The 16,967-nt window shown below is 31.6% G+C and overlaps 5 protein-coding genes across 10 annotated transcripts; 3 read left to right on the plus strand and 2 right to left on the minus strand.

Annotated features, from left to right (window-relative positions):
- The first annotated feature begins 242 nt into the window (after positions 1-242).
- LOC116850074 (serine/threonine-protein phosphatase 2A activator-like) lies at positions 243-2,877 on the plus strand. 3 transcript variants are annotated; one of them, XM_032827915.1, is made up of 9 exons: positions 243-534; positions 737-799; positions 868-953; positions 1,082-1,285; positions 1,358-1,575; positions 1,660-1,784; positions 1,960-2,060; positions 2,160-2,267; positions 2,381-2,877. In XM_032827915.1, exons 2-9 carry the CDS (start codon positions 760-762, stop codon positions 2,507-2,509), a joined length of 1,011 nt encoding a protein of 336 aa, XP_032683806.1. In that variant the 5' UTR covers positions 243-534; positions 737-759; the 3' UTR covers positions 2,510-2,877. The 3 variants fall into 3 exon arrangements, with proteins under 3 accessions (XP_032683806.1, XP_032683804.1, XP_032683803.1); XM_032827913.1 differs by having other exon boundaries at positions 243-489; XM_032827912.1 differs by lacking the exon at positions 243-534 and having other exon boundaries at positions 630-799.
- Positions 2,878-3,091: 214 nt separating this feature from the next.
- On the plus strand, positions 3,092-5,623 carry LOC116850073 (GDP-fucose protein O-fucosyltransferase 1). Its single transcript, XM_032827911.1, has 6 exons — positions 3,092-3,338; positions 3,423-3,538; positions 3,619-3,742; positions 3,809-4,176; positions 4,777-5,013; positions 5,088-5,623. The coding sequence occupies exons 1-6, from the start codon at positions 3,230-3,232 to the stop codon at positions 5,283-5,285; spliced, it is 1,152 nt and encodes a 383-aa protein (XP_032683802.1). The 5' UTR covers positions 3,092-3,229; the 3' UTR covers positions 5,286-5,623.
- Positions 5,434-11,331, minus strand: LOC116850069 (carnitine O-acetyltransferase-like). 3 transcript variants are annotated; one of them, XM_032827904.1, is made up of 14 exons: positions 10,822-11,331; positions 10,649-10,686; positions 10,356-10,434; positions 10,154-10,284; positions 9,949-10,084; positions 9,704-9,876; positions 9,482-9,635; positions 9,252-9,420; positions 8,997-9,184; positions 8,452-8,552; positions 8,212-8,337; positions 7,814-8,141; positions 7,288-7,425; positions 5,434-5,958 (listed from the first exon to the last, which is right to left on the minus strand). In XM_032827904.1, exons 3-14 carry the CDS (start codon positions 10,425-10,427, stop codon positions 5,761-5,763), a joined length of 1,914 nt encoding a protein of 637 aa, XP_032683795.1. In that variant the 5' UTR covers positions 10,428-10,434; positions 10,649-10,686; positions 10,822-11,331; the 3' UTR covers positions 5,434-5,760. The 3 variants fall into 3 exon arrangements, with proteins under 3 accessions (XP_032683795.1, XP_032683796.1, XP_032683794.1); XM_032827905.1 differs by having other exon boundaries at positions 10,620-10,686; XM_032827903.1 differs by lacking the exon at positions 10,649-10,686 and having other exon boundaries at positions 10,822-11,330.
- Positions 11,332-11,876: 545 nt separating this feature from the next.
- Positions 11,877-14,894, plus strand: LOC116850072 (dynactin subunit 2). Its single transcript, XM_032827910.1, has 9 exons — positions 11,877-11,912; positions 12,033-12,116; positions 12,195-12,334; positions 12,409-12,526; positions 12,622-12,776; positions 12,975-13,215; positions 13,283-13,459; positions 14,002-14,104; positions 14,182-14,894. The coding sequence occupies exons 1-9, from the start codon at positions 11,877-11,879 to the stop codon at positions 14,358-14,360; spliced, it is 1,233 nt and encodes a 410-aa protein (XP_032683801.1). The 3' UTR covers positions 14,361-14,894.
- A 5-nt stretch (positions 14,895-14,899) lies between these two features.
- Positions 14,900-16,341, minus strand: LOC116850075 (60S ribosomal protein L27). 2 transcript variants are annotated; one of them, XM_032827916.1, is made up of 4 exons: positions 16,250-16,341; positions 15,496-15,728; positions 15,070-15,206; positions 14,900-14,990 (listed from the first exon to the last, which is right to left on the minus strand). In XM_032827916.1, exons 2-4 carry the CDS (start codon positions 15,712-15,714, stop codon positions 14,942-14,944), a joined length of 405 nt encoding a protein of 134 aa, XP_032683807.1. In that variant the 5' UTR covers positions 15,715-15,728; positions 16,250-16,341; the 3' UTR covers positions 14,900-14,941. The 2 variants fall into 2 exon arrangements, with proteins under 2 accessions (XP_032683807.1, XP_032683808.1); XM_032827917.1 differs by lacking the exon at positions 16,250-16,341 and adding an exon at positions 16,054-16,233.
- Positions 16,342-16,967: the final 626 nt, after the last annotated feature.

The raw sequence follows: 16,967 nt of genomic DNA on the forward strand, positions 1-16,967 counted from the left end.
TTTAAGGCATTTTTATCGATAAAGAGGATTCAGAATATGGGCCAAAGTATTTTATTCTGGATAGCATTTTTCTATCTCTATTTACGTCATTGGCTGCGTTCAGAAAACATAGCTGATTAGTGAGCGGTCAGTGATTATTGGTCCTTACTGTTAGATCCTTAACTGTTAGACCAATTATGTTGACTAATTACTCAACCGTTGTGCAACAGTTGTGTCTTCTGAACGCACCCATTGTAATTTTGATATTAAACAATTGATGGCTCTATCGCAAGATGGACGATAAGTCGTCAATAAATTAACCTGTATCTGCATCTTTATTTATATTCTATTCGAAACAATTCATTCAACAAAGAATTATTTCACACTAGCTTTGTTTAAAATACGCCTTGTCGAAGTACCGTGTGCGGAGCAAAAATTTTTTCTCTATTAAGTAATTCAGTCAACTTACAGCATTCGCAAAATCGAAGTTATTACAGTGAATGACATAAGGTCAATCATATATAATTAAACCTAAAGTAACTCTAATTAAACCTTGTACGCTTCTAAACGAGGTGCTTTTAAAGTGCGTTCAGGAAGCTCGCTATTAACGCTATCGTATCAGGCTGTTCTTGTTGTGTATCTAAGGAGCGATAAAGATAGAAGAACGCGGTAGCATTGATAGCGTGCTCCCCGAACGCACCCTTTCAGTGACAGAACTACAATTCTTTTGTGTTAACAATATATACTAATGTTGCAGCTGAATCTTTAAGCACATTCATCATGTCAACATCGAAATATCGTATGAAAGTTCAAATATTATGTATGTATTTTCTATTAAATATTACATATGATTGATCAAGTCTATAAACTACATGTCAACTATTCCAGCTGATCAACATGAATTTGTGGTGCCAAAGAAAGGTATCAAAGTACCAACGGATATAATAAATTGGCTAAATTCAGAAGCATACTTTGTAAGACAACTTTTACAATATTTATTATTTGATACAAGATCTTTTTATAGTTATATCTAGAATATTTTAAATATCAAGTAATATTTTTGTATCTTTTTTCTGTAAATAATAAAATTTTGTTTTTGTAGGAATATTTAGGATTTATCTTGATATTGAGTGAAGCAGTTGAAGGATTATCTTTGGACGCAGAATGTTCAGAGTCTCCTGTAGTTAATACTATTGTACAGATGTTAAATAACTTTGATGAATGGATAACAGAAATTCCACCTACTGAACAACCTCAAAGATTTGGTAATAAATCATTTCGCACGTGGCACGAAAGATTACAGCAGGTTTGCCAATATTTTACTTAAAAGTTATTTAAACTTAAGTAATTTTACTTATGATTAATTTTTCAATTACAGAATGGAGCTGAAGAACTAAAACAAGTTTTGCCAGAAAAATTGCATCGGGCAGTCCCAGAGATAGTTCAATATTTATATGAAAGTTTTGGCAATCCAACTCGTATAGATTATGGCACTGGTCATGAAATGGCCTTTCTTATGTTTCTCTGTTGTATGTTCAAGATTGGTGCATTTAAGGAAGATGACAAAGTTGCTGTTGTCACAAAAGTCTTTAATAGGTACTCATTATTGTTATATAGTTTTCAACTTATCTCTGAATTAATAAACTATTTAAATTGATTATCTTACATTATGTGTTGAAGGTATCTTGAATTAGTACGTAGACTTCAGTTGACATATCGTATGGAGCCAGCAGGTAGTCATGGTGTTTGGAGCTTGGACGATTACCAATTTGTACCTTTTATATGGGGAAGTGCTCAATTAATTGGTATTAGTATTTACATGTATTATTATCCCTCTCTATCCTCCTCCCCTCTCTCTGTCTTTCTCCCTCTCTGTTTGTGTATACTTTTCATATAATAATCTTTAAAAATTTATATATATATATGTTTGGTTTAGAATATCTGTAATAGACACTTATTTCATACAATCTAATGTTTTAGGACATCCTCGGATAGAACCACGTCACTTTACAGATCAAGGTATTGTGCAATCTTACAGTAAGAAATTCATGTTCCTTGGCTGCATCGAATTTATTTCAAAGGTAAGAATTTATACAAAACGCATATTTTGTATTTATTGATATGAAAATTAATTTGTCTTGTTAAAATTAAAGAATTTACATTTTGATACTTATTGTTAGGTGAAGATAGGACCTTTTGCTGAACATTCAAATCAGTTATGGAATGTCAGCGCTGTATCTTCATGGTACAAAGTAAATATGGGTCTCATCAAAATGTACAAAGCAGAGGTAAGTTACAAATTTACCTTTTAAACATACTTAGCACCACAAATTTTACCTCGTATAACATGTGAGAAAATTATAGATAAAAAGCCATTATTATTTATTATATTGTTTTTCAGGTATTATCGAAGTTTCCCGTTATCCAACATGTCCTTTTCGGTTCTTTGCTGCCGTTAACGCCAATGAAAGCTCGTTCGAATTATAAAAAAACTTGTCTCAATGAACCATTATCAGACAAGTCGGAATAACGAAATTATATACTGAAGAGATAAATGATAAATATGTTTGTTACTGTGTGGTTCGTTACCATACTTCCTAGTATTTATAATAAAATTGTTCTTATTATCTCTTCCTATAGTGCTTCAGTGAGCTTTGACTAATTTTCTCTGATTTTAATCTGTTGATTAAATGCATATATATTTAATATATACGTGCAGAAAGAAATATCTGTCACAAATAATATTAAAGTTATAAAATTTAACAATGTAATGCAAGCTCTTAAAAAAATTGTGTATTGTTACATACATAAAAAGTGTATATTATATATTTCTATTTGTCATTTAATTTGTATCTTATGTGAACATTGATCAATATTTCAATAAAGCTAAATGATTTATATTGTTTTAAATTATTATAAAACTATCGCATCTTTATTAAATTAAGAATATTAATGAATTGTGTTCATGATGTAAAAAATAATAATTCTCAGTTTAGAAATGGCGACAATATGTTAAGCTCCAATGCTATTTATAAATTTTAGAGAATGTTATTCGATTATATCCGAATTCTTATGTGTTTTTAATCAATGTTTGTATCCATAGGAACTGATGAAATAGACCTAATGGTCGGTAGGTAACCCTAACCTACACGTATCATGTTTAACCTCGTAAGACTAATCGAACAAATAAGATCCTATTATATATTGTAGAAATTTGTGCAAACAATAAGATATAGTATAATTAATCATAATGCCTAAGATATTAATTTTTACGTTATTTTTTATAAACTTTTACGTCGCATTTTGCCAAGATATTGATATTGATAGCAACGGATATATTGTTTACTGCCCTTGCATGGGTAAAATTTTAATTTACTAATCTGTAATTTTATTATTTCATATCAATACTAATAAGTCTTACACATTCGCAATTCCCATTTCAGGACGTTTCGGCAATCAAGCGGATCACTTTTTAGGAGCTTTAGGGTTTGCCAAGTCTTTAAATCGCACCTTAGTGTTACCACCATGGGTAGAGTATCGTACAGGAGAAACGAGATCCGTGAGTGATATTTAAATCTTATTTACAGAAATTGCATATATACTCTTATGTATCTAAGATTAAATTAATTTAATTTCTAGATACAAGTACCTTTTGATACTTATTTTAATGTTTCACAAGTACAAAGTTGTCATAAGACACTACTAATGGAAGACTTTATGAAGGATGTTGCACCAAGGATATGGCCTCCTGAGGAAAGAGTATGTAAGTTCTAAATATTAATTCCATAAAAAATAAAACCAATTTTTTTATCTTTATTATTTTTTTCAGCTTTCTGTTATTCTCCTCGTGGCAAAGAAGGAGGTTCCTGCAAGGCAAAAGATGGAAATCCGTTTGGACCTTTTTGGGACACATATAACATAGACTTCGTCAAATCAGAATTTTATGGTCCACTCCATTATGAAATGTATCATACTGACATGAAGATGCAGTGGCGCAAACAATATCCAGCTGCAACTTGGCCAGTAATGGCATTTACAGGTGCTCCTGCTAGTTTCCCAGTACAATTTGAAAACAAGAAACTCCATGCATGCCTCAATTGGAACAATGATATGCTGAATAAAGCAAAAATCTTTATAAAGAAAACATTACCAAAAGGAGCATTTGTGGGTATACATCTACGGAATGGATTTGATTGGGTAATGTGTTTGCAGTATTTTTCATGTTGAGATAATCTAACATAAAGAAAGAAATGTTGCTACAATTTTCTTTTACGATATAAATGAAAATAATGAAATAACATGATAGAAATACTCTGCAAAATATTTTTTCCTTTGTGTAAGGCAGAATGAGTCTAGTTGTCACATTTCTTATATACTAATAAAAAATATGCAATATTTTTTAATATTGCATTTTTATATAAATATAATCTTTAGATAAAAGAAAAAATATTCTTATATATATATTCATACACAAAAAGTTAGTTATAAATATGACTCTATCCCATAGTCAGAATTGTCACATATCTTTCATGTAAAGGAAACAAATTAATCATTTTTTATATCCAACTAACATAATATAAATAACTTATACTAAAGAAAAAATAGGCTCTTCTATTTATTACGTGAGATATGTTTTGTGATAACTGATCCATTATGTGATTTTTAGATCTAGAGACCTTTTTCTATATTTATTCCAAGAAAATTGAGATGTGCGAATATTCTTATTATCCATTGTATTACCCATTAACATTACATATCCAGAAGATATTGATTTTCCGTTCACCATGTCTTTTTCAGGTGCGTGCCTGCGAATTTATTTCGACCACACCTAATCTCTTTGCCGCTCCTCAGTGTCTTGGATATCGTAACGAACGTGGCAAAGCAACCTCGTCTATGTGTTTACCGTCGTTTGAGTTAATAGTACGTCATTTGAAACGTGTCATTCGCAATGGTAACGACGTGAAATCGGTGTTCGTGGCATCTGACGGGAACCACACGCTGGATGAACTCGGGAAAGCTCTGGCACGTATGAAGGTAATCTCTTACGTCTACCATGTCGATACTATTACATTACCAATCATATCTCAACATTCTTGATTGTTTTATAGATACCAGTATTTCGACAAGAACCGCCGGCGTCGCCTCACTTGGACCTAGCGATTCTCGGACGAGCGAACTACTTTATAGGAAATTGCATTTCCTCCTTCTCCGCTTTTGTAGCTAGAGAAAGAGAAGTCAAGGGATTCCCGACTTTCTTTTGGGGTTTCCCCAATGAGAGGTCTTCCATATCCCATGAAGAATTATAATGTGACACAGGATTGCGAGTAATTATTTTCTCAATTAATTATCATGCTTCATTGATAATTGATATTTTTACAATTCTGATACGGCATTTCGTTACATTCGTGTTGAGCACGAGTGACTGAGAATATTTAAAATACAAACATGGTGTGATGATTTTTTTACATGTATATTCAACTAAGTTAGTAATTTAACATATATCTATAATGCATATACAATAATTATTTAAAAATGTATTCCCCATACAAAATAAGCTGAGTAGTTCATCAGAGCGGTATTTCGCTAATTACTTTTAATGTCTAATACGTAATCTTCGTTTTATAATAAAAAATGTATAAAACCAGTTCGGCTCAAATTACTCCATTCTGCTTATCTTTGCACAGATAATAGCGTATAAAAAATAATTTAAATCTATATTGATAAAAGACTTCCAATCGTGACGAAAAACTCTGAATTTCTCGATAATATCTAGTATCGATATTATTCGCTTCCTATGTCTCGCATATCGCACAGTGTCTGCTTTAAAACGTGAGCGAAGTCTTTCGTATTGGTCTCTGCGCACGATTTGAACGAAGAACAAGCGAATAATATATCCTTCGCTCGTGGATTGTAGCAGCAACCGTAACCGTCGGGAACGACTGGTCCGTAGCACATAAACGACGCCGACTTATAGGGCACCTGCGGATATTAATCAACATGATTGTACCTCGATGAGAACAATATTTCACTTACAAGGAGGTGACTCACCCTGGGATTTCGACCCCAATTTTTTTAATTATTCTGGAGATGAAAAAAAGATACATGTCCCGGTGTTTGATAGAATAGGCTTTAGTTTCGGAGTAATAAATTTGTGAAAATTGGCCATATCCGAAGCGCACCGCGGCGCGCCATATGAGCCTTCCCGGTTCTGTACTTCCAACCAGTGCAGTTGGCTTCGTGAGTTAGGTGCTTGCTTCATAATTCGTAAGATCCAAGTTCGCTCACGGAGGTGAGCAATAATTTTTTTTTTAATGAGTGGTTTTATTTATTTTTATTTATTTTGATGATATTGATATAGTATGCAAATTTTTGAAATAGAAAATTTAATTTAATATCACATTCTATAATATCACATTAATTTAAGCTTTAATATCACATAAATTTAATATCACATAAATTTAAGCTTTTACAGATATGATCAAGTACGCTTGATATGCATCGAAATTAATTCCTGAAAGAAATGTGTCTCGAAACGTCAACGAAATATGTTTCCCCCCGGACTTACGGAAAAATAAATGTGTATGTGATACTCCTTCATTTATTTATTGTGCAAATTGTAGGAAATTTATATGCTTTAAATGTTTTTATGATGTTTATCATCCAAGTAATTGTTCCGCATCGAAATAATTTAATTTTGTAATAAATCCGCAATACTTAAATAATTGAATTTTGTAATAAAAATATTCACATTCACATTTCAGATGTTTGTTTATTTTTCTTCTTCTACGATTAATTATTTTAAAAACTAGAAATTTAAAATACTGTTAATATTATTTCCAATTAAATTTTAAATTTAAACAATTTGAAAATTTAGATACGTTGCCTTTATATGTTATCCATTACAAATAACTTATATATTATTATTATTACTTATTTATTATTTCAAATATTATTACTTGAATTAAAATCCCCTTAAAATTAAATTTAAATTAATGTTTAGAAATGTGATATTAAATTAAATTTTCTATATCAAAAATTTGCATACTATATCAATATCATCAAAATAAATAAAAATAAATAAAAACACTCATTAAAAAAAAAATTATTATTCACCTCCGTGAGCGAACTTGGATCTTACGAATTATGAAGCAAGCACCTAACTCACGAAGCCAACTGCACTAGTTGGAAGTATAGAACCGCGGATGTGCATAAATAATTAAAAAAATTGGAGTCAAAATCCCAGGGTGAGTCACCTGGTCCTCCCCTTGTTAGTTATAACATGACATTTTCAAGGTGACACTCAATTACCTGGCTTGATGTTAAATTGAAATATGTGCTTCTAGTGTAACCAACATCTTTATACAATTCCGGAAGCTCCATACCTTCGCTCTGCGCTATCATTTTCAAGCCGAACAAATGCCGATCGACACCTTGGCCGGTTGCAGCCTGCAACAGCAAAAAATTGCAAGGTTGGGTATTGATGTAAATTACGATATTCCATAATGCTGTTATAGCACTATAACCATATATTGTTACTTATTAAAAGTTAAACTTATGTCTACGGGTAGACAACGTCAACTATATAATTTACATAAACAATGTCTAATCTATAGATGTTGTTTAAAGAACGTATAGCTCTCGCCAAAAAATTGAAAGTTTATATTTTTATTTAATTTTTAAAATACTGATATATATAAATTTATAAACATTATTTCCTAATCAAATTAGAAAACCGGAATTCTTTAGGTATATTCTTACTTATAGAATTAAATCTACCAATTTATCACACAGTGAAATGAAAAAATTGTGCAATTTCTTCCAGGGATTATCTCACCTGTCCAGCGTAATCTTTATGAGTATTTATAGCCTTGATCATCATTTCCTTTTTTTGCGCTTTAGTCTTGCTGCCAGCGTCGTATAATATCATCTTCGCGAATTCGATGGATTCAGTGGAGGTGGACCTAATGCATTCGGTCCTGGCGTTTATGAATCTTCGTAACCCCGCGCTTTCGTAATGAGCAAACGGTTTTTTGTACAAGTTAAAGAAAGTCACTTGCATCGCAATCTGTATAAAACTATCAGGACTGAATTTGATCGCTTTTATGGCATCCGCACCGAATTTATCGAAGGTAAAGCATTCCATGTCTATGTCGTCGGAGAGCCTGGAAGATTACACACATTTTTGCACATAGTTTTGTTACGATCGCAAAGAAGTAATAATGGATAACTTACTTATCTACTGTAATCGTAGCTTTCTCAATTGCACGTTCTATAGCGTCGTTGATTTCGAATTTTAAAAGTTCTGGTCTAGGGAAGTCCTTTGAACATTCGCTCTTTGCATCATTTTCCCTTGTTGCTCTAAAAATAGATGGAGATTATTTTTTATAACAACCATTATACGAAGCAGCTTACACATGCTGCGTATCAAAATGTAACAGTAATGCATATGCATTACATATAATTATCACTTACATATATTTCAATATATAATCATGAAGAACAGCAACTGGAACACCTTCGCATGGACTATGTTCGTATTCCATGCCGACATAACCGTCCGCTGATACTATATACTGTAAAATATTTTTACTGTAAATCAGGATTGAATGTTTACGCGTGAATTATTATACTTTACATCTATAAACCACATAAATTATGTATGAAATTTGATCTATACAGACAATGAAATCTATGATTGTCGTCTAAAGAATATATCGTATATCTCTGGTTATATTTCTTTTAAACATTATAATTTTTTATATTATCCAAAACAAAAAGATACAGTAACTGTCTAAACTTAATTACTCTCTCTTTTTTTGTATATTTTAATATAATTTGGAATATTTTACATAATTTATATTTTTTGCATGAAAAACGACCGTATATACATAGAAAATACATAAACAATCTGCATAGATGTAATCTTGAAATCTATAGTGCAACAATGCTGCAAATTATCTCAAGACGAAGGTAACATTTTATTCATTCTATTGAGAACTGATTTAATGATAACTCACCTGCACAATCTTGTCGTGCCACCTGTTGCCCGCGTTTACGCGACTATTGAAGCCTGTCATAGTCTGAACTGCTCTAACAGAAGCATTATTCTTTTCTTTAAATGCTTCTTTAGGTATATCTTTGTCCAGACACAATATAAACATAGATGTCTCTATATTCTTGATTATATTTCTATTATTACCTAATTCTGAAAGTATACAATGTTTCAGTAGTTAATTAAAAGAGTAACAGAAAGAAAAGAAAAAACAATATACCTAAGAGTAAGGTACTATCTATCGTCCAAGTATCTCTATCATTGCCAGTTAAAATTCCTACAGGCTTTCCTTCCACATATGAACGACTCGCGATGTCTTTTATAGCAGCTACAAGTTTACTCTCACTTAAAATGTTATCGTCTTTATCGATAACACAGAGTTTAAAGAACTACAATGTAAACAGAATATGAGCAGCTGTTTTCTTCTTCAAGTGAAATAGTTGTACTTACATGATTATTGCTCATGACTATTATATGCTTAGCCTCATCTGTATGCAATAGCTTGTCAACCATTTTGTGAGGTTGTCTATGTGTACCAAGTATCATACCATAAGGCTGCATGTCAAGTGGATCATTGCGAAGCATTTCTTGCTTCATTTTTCCACTATAATGTTGTATATATATCATGTATAAATCTTGAGCAAGAGGATACAAGAGATATTATAAACTTACCTTTTAACAATCTGATTGTAATCACACACTCCAGCAATAAGACGTGCTGCAAATATATATACATCATCTGGTTTTTTGAAGATAATTGGTGGTCCAACAGTACCAGGACTAGAATTCACAATTGCTGGAGCACGGTACCCTAGATATGCAGCTTCTAACCACCATTCTCGCATCTAGAAATACATACATACAGATTATTTATTAACTGTTTATATCTGAAAGAAATATGCAGGTGCAATAATTACCCAGTTATCAGTATTTTGATATCTTTGTAGTAACTTAGCTTGCAACTGTGGTCCTACACCAGAGTCACTTATAAATTTATATACAATTTTTTCTGTATTTTTATATTCTGTACCAGTCAATAATGGCTTTAAAGATCTATAAAAGCAATATGTTACAAATAATGATGGTAATATTTATGAACAAGACTGTATACAAAGGAAATACCTCAAATAACGCTCTGCAGTTTGTTTGAGATCTGGTACAGGTTGCTTGGGCAATGGTTGTTTATTTAAGTTTAATGTTGTTATAGATGATCCATGTAGAATTGGTGGTACCTTAAGTAGCCCATTATAGACCTGTTGATTTAATTAACCTGTTGATATCCTTTTTTTTTTTTTACAAAATATATCTCCAAATATATACTCACTGCATATTTTGGTATATTAGAAGCTACTTTGTACATTGCTGGTTTTTCTAAATAACTGGTGGCTAATCCCATTGCATTACTAAACAAAAATTTGAAAATAGTTTTAATTATACAAATGTAATAACATAAATATTATAGCATCAAAAACCAAATTGAACACAGCTTATTAGGCACAGAACGTATCTCACTGACAGAGGGAATAAAGGTTTAAAAATATCTCTGCCCAGTTATATATTCACATCACATATATATGACATAAATCACCTGATTAGTGCACGACTGGGATAAATTACCTGTGATGATGAATGGACCCCACAATCAAAGTAGATCACTATAAATTGTTATATCACAGATAAGGGCAGACATTGAATCGATCATTCGCAATGATTCGGATGTTTCATGTAGTATATACGTGTCATCCCGAGTACTTAAGATTAATAAGCATCAATTTAATATAAATACGTACGTATCCATATGGAGAAATTCGCTTGCAGTTCTTCTAGTGAAAGGGTCTATATGTTAAACGAGTACACCAAAACTCAACTACTGAAATATAACTTTTATCATAATCTGAGGTATTCGATAACGTTTGATACGAACTTTCTCCTAGTGAACTTTGGACAGCGTTGGAACGCTCATGAATTTTAATGCGGCTATAAACGAGTTCATGTTTTTTTTTCTAAATACACAATATTCAATATATAACTACGTCATGCATTTTTACAAAATTAAGGCCTGAGTACAGACTTTTCATAACGCATAATGCATAAACAAATCAATCAATCAAAGTCCTTTATTTCCATTTTGAGGATGGAAGTGAAGAACTGTCATATTCTTATCGTATACTTTTTAAATTATATTGGCTGCGTTCAGCAGAAAAAGCTATTTTGCAACTTTTATAAAATTTGTAAATCTGATTAGTGAATAATCTTAACCTTGGCTGGATCTAAGAGCATATACTAATCAAATTCACGAAATTTAATGGTCTGTTCCTTTCAACTGCACTAATGCACTAAGTTAGAGTGAGAAAAAATATACTTATCTCACTTTAACTTATTGCACCAGTTCAGCATTAGCTGAAAAGAACAGACCATATAGCAATTGTACAGGCAACCATTTACTCATGTCGATAAAACAATCTTAAAAATAACTTAATATATGGATATTTCAAATATAATAATCGTAATCTTTATCTCCGATTATCTGATCAATAATATGATGATAAATTATTTTCATTTGTATTTCATGTAATATACAATAATGAAATTATTAAAAAATTACAATTTTTCAATTTTCGCGCACTTTTCCCTGTAGCATTCATTTCTTCGCTTACCAAAAGATAGCGCCTGTTTCTACTGTGTTTTTGGAGATGGCTCTTCTATATTTTTGTTATTCACAGATTGTTCTGGACTGTGTTAGATATTGGTCATCAGTGTCAGTGGTATCTATCAAATTCGATATATTATAACAATTTTGAAAACTTTCCGCAACATTTCTGAACAATTTCCGAGAACCTAAGCAATGGCGGACCCAAAATATTCTGAATTAGCTGGAAACGTAAGTTTTTTTACGTATTACTTTGGTCGTATTTTTATATGTCACATAATGTCACTGACATAAGTAAAATACCTACATGCAATACTATGTTTCGTTGTATATTTGCAATAAACGTTGCAGACGTATGATCAGGTTGACGATGCTAAACTTGTTTACGAAACAAGTGATCTGCCAGAATCAGAGCAAATGCCGATGTACTGTGAGGTAAAGTATAGATCTTGTTGCTTTATATGTATGTGTGATAAGATATTTGGTATACTAATATGAAATTTATCTACTTAGGATGAACCTGACAGCTCCTGCGTGGAACAGTTACATATTAGTGCTAAAGAAGCATTCAACAAGTTTAAAGGCAAACAAATTATTGGAAAGAATGTCGATTTTTCAGATCGCTTATCATACAAGCCTAGAACAGGATACAAGTAACTTTAAATTAAGCATTGATTTAATGAAATGTGTTACTTCACAGAAGAATATATTATCTAAATATTTTCAGATTTGGAGATTGGGATTGGGAACTAGTTAGTCAAGGTGAAAAGGAATCTCCTCTACAGAAGTACCAACGATTGCAATGTGAAGTTAAAGAGTTATATGAAGAAGTGAATGAGTTAAAGGTACATAGTGTGATCTTACTGCTAATAAGATGCATTGTAATCATTTTGTAGTTTTGAATGGCATTTATATATATATGTTGTGTTAATGTATCTAGGAAAAATCTAAAGATGACCAAGAGATCAAGTTTGCAAGTGAGATTATTTCTCAGACACAACAGGTAGAAAAGCAGTTAGTCTCCTTAAAACTAGAAGAATGTTTAGGACCTGATGTTGTGGCAAGTTTATCAGATCCACAAGGCACTATGCTTAAGTATGACATCTAAGAATTATGATGTTAAATTTGTAATTTTAACTCTTCATATACAGGATGTTAACATAATGGTATCTACTATTTTTTATCAATTACAATAACAAGACAAAATTTTAACAATTTATCAAAAATATAGTGGATATCATCATAGTGATATATCTTGTATAGGATATTAATGTCCATTATTCTTTCCACTAGGCAATTGATATCACAGATAGAGTTATTTAAGCAAACCAACATGCCTACGTCTAAGACATCTTCGGAAGATACGAAAATTGATGAATCAGCTGAACGAGGTGTTCTGAAGTATCAGATGATGTACTTACCAGAAAAGGCAAGAATGCAAGAAGTTGCCAGGATTGCACAACTGGAACAGAGACTCTGTTGCATGGAAAATCTCATAGGTACAAGTAATGACAAGCTCTCTAAATTTTCACAGGTATGGACCATCTTGTGTATGCATGTTTTAAGTAGGATTCTTTGCAAATTCTCTTTTCTTTTTTTAGTATTTAAAATCCCAGGGCATAATGGATGCTGTACAGCAGCTAGAAGCAAAGGCTTCGTTGTTGGATGTTAATCAATTGGATACTATTGAAACAAGATTAGGTACATTGATTTACCGGATGGATAGCATTGCACAGAAAAAAGCGGCCACAGCACAAGATTCGGAACAAGAACAGAAGGTACAATATGTTGTTTAAGATTTCTATATGCTAGCCGCGACCACCTTGACATCAGAAGCGAGAATATATACACATTTTTGCAAAATACATAGAAATAAAGAAAATGTATCTGTAAAATAACATTTGCAATTAATCGAACATATATATAAAATAGTCTGAACATTTTCCTTTTGTTCTAACAATTAATAAATAACAACTGTAAATTTAACGTAATAAACATAATAATGAGAAAAGGTAAGTTAAAATGATATATTGAATATTACGTTAATTTTACGATAACTTATTGATTGTTAAAAAAGAAGGGAAGCGTTTCGCGTGGGCGCGACTATTTTATTAATGTACTCGATTATTTGCAAGTATTATTATATGGTTATATCTTTTTATTTCAATGCATTTTGCAAGAATTTTTATTGTGTATTTTCTAGCATCATCATTAATTGAGAATTATACAGTGAGGGAGTAGAAACTTTAATTGTTGAAATCAGTGTTGCAATATTATGCAACATTATCTTGCATGTAACATACTTATGATTTTTCTATAGATTTCAGAGATGTATGAAGTAATGAAGAAAATGGACACTATGTCACAAATTTTGCCGCAAACCGTAAATAGACTTGTAGTGCTAAGCGAGATTCATCAACAAGGTAAAATAAGATCTGCATTTGTTTACAATTATAGAAAATTCTTTAAAGAAAATATATTAAATATTATTATTCTACAGCTGCTAATTTCAACAAAGCTTTAATGAGATTAGAAGAACTGCAAGCAGAAATCACGTCAAACTTGGAAAGTAATAAATCTCTGTTGAAGGGAGTACAGGAAAGCTTTGCCTCCAACATGGAAACTATAAAAAGTAATATAGCACTGTTGGACGAGCGTGTTAAAAAACTTAAGAAGTGATTAAATGGATGTATTAAATCTAGTTACGAATACTTTGCTAGATCGATTCCATTTTCTCAAATCGCTTTATTTAGAACACTCATGCTCCTATGAAATTAAATTATTGTTTATTATTTAATAATTTTTTTCGAATCACGCAATTGTTTTATTCATTAATTCTTTTTTAATACTTTGAGTACACGAATACTCTATTTTTCGCAGTGGTATAGTGTATAAAATATGAGCCTATTATCTAAAAGTTGTTTTGGTATAAAGCACAAACGAGATATATCACCATATATACACACACACAAACACACACACATATATATATATATATACACATACATATATATAACATGCGAACTAAAATGAACTGAAATTCTAATAAAAAAAAACCTGCAAATTTTATTTAATGTTACATGATGTGGGTGAAATTCTCTGGCTTATATTAAGTGTAACTTAATCAGTTAATTCCTGTACAAAATAAAATGTATCAATTAAAAATATAAAAATTCAATACAATTTTGGTATAGGATGATAAGATTGAAAAAACTGTATTCTTTTTTTCACATCTGTGTCATACTTTTATTTAAAAACAATTAGAATCTTAACTTCTGGAAAAACCACTTATTCTTGCCATTTTTGTACCTGAAAGTAATTACAGAATTAATTTTCAAGTAAAAAATGATACATAGATTTTTCAATAATAATAAGATGAATTACACACCTCTCTTCAAATTTGACGCGGGTCTGGAAACGAACCTTCTTGCGTTTCATTGGATCCTTGAGGTCTTTGGGAGCTACTTTATCCAATTGTAAGTCTACAGTATATCTTGTTGGCATTAAATGGTTGTAATTTAAAATCTGAAATGTTTAATGTGAACAATAAGATATAAGAATACAATAATCACATTAAAATAAACATTGATAAAAGATATGAAAGTGGTAATTCCAATTAATGTTCTATCAATTTTCAAAACTTTCCCTGGACATGATGGATACAATTGTTACTTTCTATTCCTAGAAAACCCCAGGGACAGTTTCTACTGATTAGCTTAGATTCCATCAGTGAGCCAAAAATGACCTATTTTTATATCTTCCTTTTCTATGCAAGACTTATCTAAGAACTTCATGATTGACTAAGGAAATTTACCTTGACAAAAGGCTTGATTTTGGAACGTTTATGTAGCTTTCCTTTTCCCATTCTTTTGTGGACTTTGCGAGGATATCGATCAATGCCAGCAACCATGGCATGTCCATACTGCTTTTCAGTGGTACCATCATCATAGTTGCGCATAACGATAGCTTTTCTACCCGCGTACCGGCCACTAAGGACCAGCACGACTTTTCCTGTCTTCATAATTTTCACCATCTTGGCGATGTGTGCTGGAAAAAAAGGAAACACATGAGCGATCACAGTGCAAGCATATATTAATGTATGTCCTAGCCATTTTTTCTTGCGTGCGTAATTAAAGTTAGCGAATGATTCTTTGTGAAAATTTTTTGAAAACGAATTATATTAAGATATCTTTTCCGTTAGCGATATAAACACTTTGTGGTGGTAGATGTCACATAACCTTCTATATTACATGAAACACAAATAACAATAAATACACGTAGTTTGAGTGAAGAATGTTACTGGTGCAAATATCACAATAAACGATAAAGTTGCGAAAGATAGGGACGATTGAAAATTAATTATGATACTAACAAACGCGATGTGATGTGTGAGGTTAGCTTGAATTTTGCGCGTGGATATTTTTAATGGACTCGAAAAACTAAAGATTAGCGATTAGAATGAAAATTACGAAGTGCACTAATTAAAGATATAATGCAAATTCAACGAGAAATTATTCTAATTTCAGGATGTTCGCAGATTACTCTACGAAACCACGAGTACTACGAACCTCACGGCTTTTCACACCGGAAAAAAGGATGTTGCTTGGCTTTTGAGCGTCCTTACGAATCAGCCGGACAGATGTCGTGCCGAACTTCATTTCCGGCGGTAACAGCGCGCGCTGAAGTCAACAGTTTAACGGCGTTAACGTTTGACGCTAACCTCTGCCGATCTCTTTGATTGTTTAATTATACAAACATTGAGTGAGTGGAGAAGAAAATGTTAAGGAGCAATTAGATCAGGTAATTATGTTTAGTTTGGGATACTCATAAATAGTAACAACATATTGCAATGAGAACAAAAGTAAGACAAGATCAATTGTAACCTAATCTTTTATTATTAGATAACGAGATGTTTGCACGATATATTCTGTTTTATTAATTAGTATTTCTCTGTATTATTAAAATTCTAACATTAATGGAATAATGTCAATTTAAATGTAATTTGTGCATTTCTCGATAATTCTCTCTCTCTCTTTCTCTCTTCCTCCCTCATTTTATACTTACTTAGTAAACATCTAAGTTTTACTTTAGATATAAAAAGGTGTAAGAAAAAATATAACTGCGAAAAGAAAATTGATGAGATCAAAGTCGACATAGAAATAGATCGAAAATGGCGCCATTGCATTTCCACGATGTCAAGCGGATATCGCATCGAATTGAAATGTCAATCGTACCCAATTTCAAACGAATCACGACTTCCGACATTTATCTGTTAATAAAGACCTT

Source organism: Odontomachus brunneus, unplaced genomic scaffold (assembly GCF_010583005.1).
Source record: "Odontomachus brunneus isolate Ranch 3 - 2012 unplaced genomic scaffold, Obru_v1 Obru_scaffold_134, whole genome shotgun sequence".
In the NCBI taxonomy this organism is placed as follows: domain Eukaryota; kingdom Metazoa; phylum Arthropoda; class Insecta; order Hymenoptera; family Formicidae; genus Odontomachus; species Odontomachus brunneus.